General features: G+C 43.0%; 1 protein-coding gene across 3 annotated transcripts in view; it reads left to right on the forward strand.

Moving 5' to 3' along the window:
* Nucleotides 1-8,428, forward strand: part of LOC143291462 (prenylated Rab acceptor protein 1-like) — a 14,082-nt gene extending 5,654 nt beyond the window's left edge. For all 3 annotated transcript variants that reach the window (XM_076601331.1, XM_076601332.1, XM_076601330.1), the window contains exons 3-6: nucleotides 1,699-1,796; nucleotides 2,651-2,752; nucleotides 3,893-3,989; nucleotides 7,090-8,428. In XM_076601331.1, coding sequence (XP_076457446.1) covers nucleotides 1,699-1,796; nucleotides 2,651-2,752; nucleotides 3,893-3,989; nucleotides 7,090-7,096 — 304 coding nt within the window. In that variant the 3' untranslated portion in view covers nucleotides 7,097-8,428. The remainder of the gene's footprint in view (nucleotides 1-1,698; nucleotides 1,797-2,650; nucleotides 2,753-3,892; nucleotides 3,990-7,089) is intronic.
* Nucleotides 8,429-10,751: the final 2,323 nt, after the last annotated feature.

Consider the following 10,751-nt stretch of genomic DNA (forward strand, 5'->3'; position numbering starts at 1 on the left):
TTGACTTCTGCCTAGCAGGTGTGGTGTAGTGTATATGGGTTGGTCCAAACGCAGTGACGCCTTCTTTTGAGAAACTGAAGCTGAATCTGTAATGCTTGTATTTTGAATGATAGTGATGATAATATTTATAATAATAATAATAATGATAATGATAACAATGATGATAGTAATGATAATCATGATGAAGCGCTCTTCTATAATTGTATTTGTATTTCTTTTTTTTGTCACAGCAGATTTCTCTGTGTGAAATTCGGGCTGCTCTCCCTGGGGAGAGCGTGTTGCTACACAGAGAGCGCCACCCCCTTTTTTTTTGTTTTGTATTTTTTCAGGCATGCATTTTTATTTGTTTTTTCTATCAAAGTGGATTTTTTTCTACAGAATTTTGCCAGGGACAACACTTTTGTTGCCTTGGGTTCTTTTACTTGAGCTAAGTGCATGCTGCACACGGGACCTTGATTTATTGTCTCATCCGAATGACTAGCGTCCAGACCACAACGCTCAAGGTCTAGCGAAGGGGGAGAAAATACTGACGACTGAGCCATGATTCGAACCAGTGCGCTCAGATTCTCTCGCTTCCTTGGCGGACACGTTACCTCTAGGCCATCACTCCACACTGTAACGCTGCTGTTTCCTTCACACAGAGGCTTATGGCACTTCACAGGTTACATACAACAAGAAAGAAACAACAGTAATCAATCAGTGATAAGCAAAAGTGTTATGCTGAGCCCACTGGCATGATCTCATGTCAGTTTTATAAATTTATAGATGCTTTTTTTGCCTATACAGGTAGGTGTTTTATCGCACTTTCTCTCTTTCTCTTTTCCTCTCTCTGGTTTCTCTGTATGAGTTCACATGTTTATGAATATGCATACATGTGTATTGTTTGGTGCACATTGTAGTGGGTTCTTTTTTTGCATGTTTTCTTTTAGAACATCACAGATTTTTTTTAAAGCCCTCTGTGTTTTATTTAAGCAGTTATTTTGTGCGACAGCCTAGTGCGCAAGAATGTGTGAGTGTGTGTGTGTGTGTGTGTGCGCGTGTGTGATGGAGGGGGAGGGGGGAGAACGGTGGGTGGGGTTGGGGGGGTCACAAGCACATGTGTATTTGTGCGTGTGTGCTAGCAAGCATGCTGTGTGTTTGTTTGCGCATTGGATGAAGTGTGGGTAGGTGGAGGGTATGTAAATTTGATCACGTCTCTCCTCTCCTTCTTCATGCTTTGCACTGGCTCCCAGTACAAGAAAGAATTACTTACCAAGTCGTCTCTCTTTGTTTCAAGTCCATTGAGGCTTCTGTGTCCACAGTATCTTTCTGATATCACTCATCCTTACATACCCTCACGCCAACTCCGCTCTTCTTCTGACCCCTGTATAATTTTTAATGATGTTTGGTATCTTGTGTTCAATTTTTTCCTTTTTGATATTTACATATCTGTTCTAGTTGTAAATGCTTAGGGCTTATTTTCAAGATTAGGTGTAAATGCTCATAGTAATAATAATCATGATAATGATGATAATGTGTTGATATGTCTTCGTGCTTGTATTTGGTGTGTTTTTTGTGTGGTTTTTTTTACATATTTGCAAGAACGTTTTCCTTATTTCATGTGTGTGTGTGTGTGTGTGTGTGTGCATGTGTGTGTGTGTACGTGTGTTTGTATGTGTATATACATGTGTGTGTGTGTGTGTGCATGTGTGTTTACAGAATGACGTCTCCACTGCTGCTGGTGGCTATAGGTATATGTCTGGGGGCCTGCTTCTATGTCAGTTCACGGGGCCCTGACCAGCCGCTGGCCATTATGGGTGAGGGGGTTTCCATCTTTTTCTTCTTCTTTGTTCGAGGGCTGCAACTCCCACATTCACTCATATGTACACAAGTGGGCTTTTACGTTTATGGCCATTTTTACCACCACCCTCTCCTCCCTGCCATATAGGCAGCCATACTCTGTTTTCAGGGGTGTGCGTGCTGGGTATGCTGTTGTTTCCATAACCCACCAAACGCCGACATGGGTTACAGGATCTTTAACGTTGCGTATTTGATCATCTGCTTGCCGTGTACACACGAAGGGGGTGCAAGCACAAGCAAGGTCTGTATTTGTGTGCAACTGGGAGATCGGAAAAATCTCCGCCCTTTTACCCACCAGGCGCCGTTACCTTGATTCGAACCCGGGACCCTCAGATTGAAAGTCCCAATGCTTTGACCACTTGGCTATTGCACCTATCGTTACAGCATTAAGTTGTTTTTAGCTGCATGTAATCTGCTGAATATCTTGTCTTTCCTGTGGATATTTTGCATGGACATTGGTGTATCAATACAAGACGCTGCCATTCATATTCTGTGTTGTTTTATGTGAAAATGTGATGGAGAGAAAAGCAAACCTACAAAAATGACCGGCACAAAGCAAAAACGGTAAGTGAAGAATCTTTTTTTTTTCTTTTTTTTTTTTATACAAGAAAATGGTTTAAGGGAGCTATTTTAAACTTGTCATGTAGCAAGATCAGTATTCATGTAACATAAAAACATTTTTTTTATTGAACAGTTCCCTTTCCTCTAATTTAAAATGAATTTTAAATAACATGACCGTGTTACCGAGTTATCTCCCTTACGGTATGTTTTCAGAGAAAAGTAAGTGCAAATAGGTGCCATGTTGTTGCAGGTTTTCCACTGTCAGTGAGCCAGCAGTACCTGGGTGTGGCCGTTCTCTCATTTCCTCTCTTCTGGTTGGCCGGTGCCGGCTCTGCCGTCTTTTGGATCATTGGTGAGACTGTGCCTGCCAAAGGACTCGCAGAATTGGAATCAGAATAACTTGTATTTAATTACACATACTTAACCATGACCCACTAGTGCAGACTCCGGCAGGGGTCTGACATTTCCTGTCCTGTGCAAACTACTATCCGCCTATGTGGAGAAAACGAAAGTAGCTACGGCCAAAAACCTCCCGGAAATAGGTAACCTCCCCTTTGCCCCCCTGACTAGCGCCCTCTTTTTCCGGCAGCCATCATGACTCCTGTTCCTGTGCTCTTCATATGGCTAATTGTATTATTTCTTTCTTTTGGATCATTGGTGAGTCTGTGCCTGCTAAAGGACTCGCAGAATTGGAATCAGAATCAGGATCAGAATCAGAATAACGTTTATCATTACATCTCAGTAAGAGAAATTAAGTGTGGTGACATCTGTGATGCATACAGATCACACAAGCAGAACTGTCAGTTTTGGTGTACAGTAACCAAAAATCACACCACAACAGATTCATTGCCAAGCAAGTCTGATTTCATTTCTAACTACTACTACACACACATACACACACACCCACACACACAAAAAAAAGCCAAAAAAACCCCAACAAACCACTACCCTCCGCAAACAGATATGCACGCATGTACACATACACATGCACACACAAACACACACACACACACAATCTACCTACCTTGCTGTTTTTCACACACACACACTCTCTCTCTCTCTCTCACACACACACACTATCTACCTACCTTGCTCTTTCACACACACACACACACACATACACACAAACACACACACACACAATATATATATATATATATATATATATATATATATATATATATATATGTGTGTGTGTGTGTGTGTGTGTGTGTGTGTGTACATACAATGAATTGCTGGTTCCCTGTGAGATTCGAGGGTTCCTGTAGTGTGACTTAAGACCACAGTATTATTATAGCGATTGATTCTCTTTGAGTTTGTTAATAGATGTTATAACTTAGTAGAATTTACAGGATGTTGACTGCTCTGTTCCAATTCATTGATATGTCACCGTAGTCAGCAAAATGTGTCAACAGTTTGTTGTTGTTTTTTTACTTTCAGAGATAACAGAGTAATTCTACATCTTGTATCTTATCCCTCTTTTTCATTTCAGGTGCATCGTGCTTTGTCATCATGCTGCACGCGGCAACTTACACCAATGAGGAAGAAGAGGAGGGGTTTGATCTAGAGATGGACTCCATAAAGACACTGTAAGAAAAACTGCCTCTTCTTCTGCTTCTTCTTCTTCTGCGTTCGTGGGCTGCAGCTCCCACGTTCACTCGTATGCACACGAGTGGGACTTTTACATGTATGACCGTTTTTACCCCGCCATGTAGGCAGCCATGCTCCGCTTTCAGGGTTGTGCATGCTGGGTATGTTCTTGTTTCCGTAACCCACCGAACGTTGACATGGATTACAGGATCTTTAACGTGCGTATTTGATCTTCTGCTTGCATATACACACGAAGGGGGTTCAGGCACTAGCAGGTCTGCACATGTGTTGACCTGGGAGATCGGAAAAATCTCCACCCTTTACCCACCAGGCGCCATCACCGTGATTCGAACCCGGGACCCTTAGATTGAAAGTCCAACGCTTTAAGCACTCTGCTATTGCACCCGTCAGAAAAACTGCCATCTTTTAACCCTTTGAGCCCTGACCACCGCTTTACCGGTGGCGGGGAGGGGTGGCATAATGCCTGGCCACCGGTTGAGCGGTGCGTAAACACTTGTGTCGTGTTTTGCTATTGGTTGACTTATATTGAAGAGCCAATCAGAAAAACCACAATATTCCGACGCCAGTGAACGCAGCACCAACATTGCCGCGTCCCCTCACTGTGTTTTGTGCATGTGCTTTGGATAAAAAAAGATCGATTTCCACCATGAAGCGTGCAGAGTCTCAACCTGACACACTTCCTTTGATCAACTGATTTTGCATGCTCAGATTCATTTTCAACATCACTATCTGTAGCAAAATCATCTGATTCGAATTCGAATTCCACCTCACTATCAGAGTAATCATTGTCATACTCTACTTCCGATAAATCATCAAGCATATCTATTACTTGCTGTGTTGTGTACAGTTGTTTTCTCGCACGTTATGTCCCTGATTTCTGCCCTGACAGGCCAGGTTGAGACTGCACGCTTCAAGCGTTTACGCACCGCTCAACCGGTGGCCGGGCATTATGTCCTTTTTCTCTGCCCCCGGTAAAGCGGTGGTCAGGGCTCAAGGGGTTTAATACCAATTATTTGCAAGTTTTGGCTCAGGAGCTCAGGCAGAAGGGTTAAAATTGCTCAGGAACTCAGGGCTCAAAGGGTTAAGATCTGTTCTCTGTCTGCTCTGCTCAAGGCCTGACTAAGCGCGTTGGGTTACGCTGCTTGTCAGGCATCTGCTTGGCAGATGTGGTGTAGCGTATATGGATTTGTCCGAACACAGTGACGCCTCCTTGAGCTACTGAAACTGAAACTCACTGTCTGGTTGTGGTGTTTTGGTTCCTGTCAGGACGCTTCAGTCGTATTTGTCTGTGAAATTCAGGGCTGCTGTAAGAAGAAAATTCTTTGATATCTCTGTCTGTATCTATGTATCTCTCTCTCTCTCTCTCTTCATATATATAGATATATATATATATGTATATCTCCCAGGTCAACGGATGTGCAGACCTGTTAGTGCCTGCAACCCCTTCGTGTGTATACACACGCAGAAGATCAAACACACATGTCTAATCTTAAACATGCGTAACTGGACAGAATGACTGACGGGCGCAATAGCTGAGTGGTTAAAGCGTTGGACTGTCAATCTGAGGGTCCCGGGTTCGAATCACGGTGATGGCGCCTGGTGGGTAAAGGGTGGAGATTTTTCCGATCTCCCAGGTCAACATATGTGCAGACCTGCTTGTGCCTGAACCCCCTTCGTGTGTATATGCAAGCAGAAGGTCAAATACGCACGTTAAAGATCCTGTAATCCATGTCAGCGTTCAGTGGGTTATGGAAACAAGAACATACCCAGCATGCACACCCCCGAAAACGGAGTATGGCTGCCTACATGGCGGGGTAAAAACGGTCATACACGTAAAAGCCCACTCGTGTGCATACGAGTGAACGCAGAAGAAGAAGAAGAAGAAACATGCGTAACTGGACAGAATGACTTTTCTTTATTGTTGTTTAATCCTTTACTTTCCCAGCCTCTTTGTTCATTGAATCTTCAAATCAAAATGACTGTGGACCAAATACCAGAGTTATTTCCCTTTGCCAAAAGGACAACAAATTATTGTATTGTATCGTACTGTATCGTATTACTTTTTGTCACATCAGATATCTCTATATGAAAATCATGCTGCTCGACCCGGGTAAATTATGTCATTACAGTGCATCACCTCTTTTTTTTTTTTTCTTCTTCTTCTTTTGTTTTTAAAAGGTGGCCTGGAAGCTAGTCTTTCAGGTAAGACAATAGCCCAAGGTCCCATCTGCATCATGTACTTAGCGTGCGTAAAAGAACCCACAGCAAGCAAAGGGTTGTCCCTTTGGTTGAAGGGTTGAAGGAAATATTCTCGCCAGCTCAACCAGATCCGGTGTAAAACCCAATACAGGCAATATTCCTTCTTCCCCAGAACGATACGTGACTGGAACAACCTGCCTGAAACAGCTATAGCAGCAGACACCTTGGACACCTTTAAGTCTAGGGTGCCCCCCAATCAGTAGTTAATTAGATAACAGGTCCCCTACCCCCCCCCCTCCTCCCCACCCCCTCTCTTACCCTAATATTTTTGGGTTTTTTAATTTATTTTTGGGGACCTGCTGTCTTAGATCAGCAAGGGACCGGCTAGCTCGGAAGGGTGAAAAGTGAAGTGATAGTAGCCTGCCGGAGAACCCACGTAGAGTAGGACTAAGTTTTCATCCTCGCTAATAGGTCTGTCGCTTTCTGTAGCTTGTTTTTCTTTCATCGCAACCCAGCAAAAACGGCGTAAAAATCAAATTGATGATTGTGGCTGTCAACGCAGTGAAAGTGAAAGTCCCCGGCACAAATCTGAATTAAGTCCACTGTGACGGGAAAAACAAATACACTTGCTGATGGAAAAAAATGAAAAGAAACAGAAGGGGGTTGGGGGGATAGGGGGGTGATGCTGCACTGTGGTACTGCGCTCTCCCTGGGGGAGAGCAGCCCCGATTTCACGCAGAGAAATCTGTTGTGGCAAAACGTCACAAACTAGACTGTGATGCAAATGCGATACAATACACTGTCTGTATTTTGAATAACGTTTGCCGTTGTTGCTTTGAGTGGTGAGTTTTGTCAGCGTCGGTCTTTGTGTGTTTACAGGTCGTGAGACAGATGACTCGGAAGTGGATGTGCTGCGTGGTGTTTTCGCTTGTGGGTCACTCAGCGCATCGTATCTTCAAGCTTTGATATACCTGCCAGTATTTTTATTATTTATTTATTTTTAAGAAAAATCTTTTTTCAGCGGCTATTTCTTCTATGTCCACTCAGATAATTTTTACACACAATACAATACAATACACAAACTTTATTGTCTGTACTTTGGTACAGAGATTTTCTTTTTGGCAGCAGCACATGTCCAACATAAGAAGAAAACAGCAAACAAATAAAATGAATAGAAAATAAAAAGATAAATTAAATGGCACCAAATGGAAATAGCTATATATATACAAATATACAGATTACTGAAATTCACGTGCCTCTCCATTTCAGTCAGCCAAACCGCATTGCACATCTACCCACACACACACACACACACACACACACACCACGCACACACGCCACGCGCACTCACACGCACACATACACTCTGTGGGTTTGTGTACACTGAAATACAGACTGCAGTTTAAATGCTGTATTGTTGATGTTATTTGTTGCCTTTTATGTCTTTTTAAAAATTTTGTAAGTGATGATGTGTGGAAATGCTAGAGTCTGTTTTTGGTGGCTCTTTGGAATAAAACAAAACAAGTTGACTTTTTTTTAGGTGTTTTGATGTGTGTATTTCTCTGAAAGCTTCTCTGAAGGCCTTCAGCATCAGCCACAACACATGGGAGCTGAATGCAGTGGACAGACCAAAGTGGCGTTCAGCTGTCCACAAAGGCGCCAAAATCCTGTGAGGCCAACAGAATTGCTGCAGCAGAGCAACGCAGACAGGCCAGGAAAAGCAGTGCCAGCAAGTCCCCGACAGCTGCCACCATCCCCTGTCCACACTGTGTCAGAACCTTCCGGGCACGGATTGGCCTGACCAGTCATCTGCGCACCCACAGAGCCCAACCCACCCACCCCCAGGATGACTAGATGGTCCTCGTCGATCCTGACGGACGAACCACATTTTAGAGTACAGTTGCAGTTGAGAATAACATAAAACAAAGATAATTTTATTTTGTAGTCATTTCGATGTCTGTGTTCCAGAGTACTGTTTGCAGATCTGGCAACCTTTGAATGATACATCAACATTAAGATATTGTTCCTTTGTGGTATTTTATGAGGAGGATCACATTTAACTTTTAATTAAATTTTTTGAAAGAATCACATATACTTAACAAGCAGCTGAAATGTTACTTCTTTTAGATCCAGAAATATCTCAGTTGGCAGTGTGTGGGTGGTGTGTGCGTTTGGTGTTTCTGGTTTTTAAAGCAATACATTGTTTGAAGTTACACATTGTGATGCTTCCAGTTATTTTTTTGTAAAACATTGTCCGACCTCACCATTGAGAACAAAATGATATGCATATGATAACGTGTTTTTGAGGGTGCTCCCTCCAAGAAAAAGTATTTCACGATAGTTCTCTGTGGACTGGCACGTTTCGCATTATTTAAATGTTTATTAACAAAGCGCATGCTGATGTTGGTGTGGTCTGGTTCCAAATGCAGGTTTTGCTGTGGGGAAGCCGTTTGTGTTTTTGGCAGAGTGCTAGCAAGTCTCCATGCATTCGTTCGTGTGTGAGTGGTTTAAGTGTGTGTGGGGAGGGGGTAGGGTGGGGAATATGGAAAGAGGAGGGGTGAGGAGAGGGGTGGGAACAAAATGTGAAGTGCTTTGAGCAGTACTTCCGGAAAAACCGTGCTATACAAATGTCCATCAGTGTTATTGTTATCATCATTATTATTGCTAGCATGAGGACTGTGACAGAATAGAGTCACAGCATTTTTTTCGTTGTTGTTGCTGTAAAACATCATCTTTGTGAAGAAAAAATGTGTGTATGATAACTTACGTTTTTGTGTGCATATCCACCAAGAAAAGGCTAATTACCAACCGTCCTAATTATTTAGAAGAAAAATAAATGTGAATGATTACTTACATTTTTGTGTGCATATCCACCAAGAAAAGGCATTTCACTAAGATCCTAATTATTTGTATCTGTATTTCTTTTTATCACAACAGATTTCTCTGTGTGAAATTCGGGCTGCTCTCCCCAGGAGAGCGTGTCGCTACACTACAGCGCCACCCATTTTTTTTGTATTTTTTCCTGCATGCAGTTTTATTTGTTTTTCCTATCGAAGTGGATTTTTCTACAGAATTTTGCCAGGAGCAACCGTTTTGTTGCCGTGGGTTCTTTCACGTGCGCTAAGTGCATGCTGCATGGGACCTCGGTTTATCATCTCATCCGAATGACTAGCGTCCAGACCACCACTCAAGATCTAGTGGAGGAGGAGAAAATATCGGCGGCTGAACCGTGATTCGAACCAGCGCGCTCAGATTCTCTCGCTTCCTAGGCGGACGCGTTACCTCTAGGCCATCACTCCACAATTATTTAGAAGAAGAAAAATGTGTGTATGGTTACTTCCATTTTTGCATGCCTTCCAACAAAGAAAAAGCGTTTCACGAACATCTTAATCATTGAGAAGAGGAAAAATGTGTATAATGATTACCTACATTTTTGTATGCGTTCCCACCAAGCAAAAAAAAGCGATCCACGATAGTTCTCTTTCGATGGCTGGCACTGTGGACAGTGAGAGATTTGAGCCATGGTGTGTTGGTGAACGGGCAGTGAAGTCAGGGAATAACGTCACAGGGTGGATGGGCCACGACCACGGCCTCTGTGGCCAAATGGCCAGAGGATTAGACTTTTCAATCTGACAGTACTGGGTTCGATCCCATATAAAAGCCAAACAAAAAATACATAAAAAGGCCACAAAGGCAAATAACTCTGCAGAATGGACAGCTAGTGCCCATCCCAGTGTTTTCATCTCACTACCAAATCACCAGAGCAAAACAGCACAGATAGTACATTATAAGACTGCGGAAAAGAGAGAAAAAAAAAAGTGTCAAGGCTTGCTTGAAAAAAGAAAGGGGAATGGACTGGGAAGGCAGAAAAAGGAGACAACAGTGAAAGAAGGGGGGAAAAAAAAGGCAGAAACAAAGAGAGGGATAGAAAAAGAAAATTTCTAGCACATAATTTCCAGAAGGCGGGGATGCTGTTTATACTGACCGACCCCCAACATCCCCACGGGGGTGATCCCTGATGCAGTACCCCGGAAAACCGAGTATGGCTGCCTACAATACGGGAGAGTGCACTAGCTAGCGGGACAAAGGGGAGGTTACCTACTTCCGGGAGGTTATCGGTCGTAGTACTTTCGTTTTCTCCGCATAGGTGGATAGTAGTTTGCACAGGACAGGAATGTCAGACCCTTGCTGGAGTCTGCACTAGTTGGGTCACGGTAAGTATGTTATTTAAACGTAATTTTAGATAGGAAATTTCCTCTCACGCAAAAGCCCACTCGTGTACATATGAGTGAACGTGGGAGCTGCAGCTCACAAACGAAAACGAAGAAGACCCCTGCTGTTGGAAATTAAACAAATTCTGATCTCCCAGGTCAACATATATATATATATGCAAACCTGCCTGTATCTTTATCCCTTCTGTGTGTGTGTTGAGAAAGAGAGACAGAAAGAGACTTATTGAAGTGGTTGACCCTCAACTGTGTGGCTCCATTCTTTCCATTCGAGCCCACTGCACACTTACCTCCCAAGTAGAACTTTTTTGA

Source organism: Babylonia areolata, chromosome 17 (assembly GCF_041734735.1).
Source record: "Babylonia areolata isolate BAREFJ2019XMU chromosome 17, ASM4173473v1, whole genome shotgun sequence".
Taxonomy (NCBI): domain Eukaryota; kingdom Metazoa; phylum Mollusca; class Gastropoda; order Neogastropoda; family Buccinidae; genus Babylonia; species Babylonia areolata.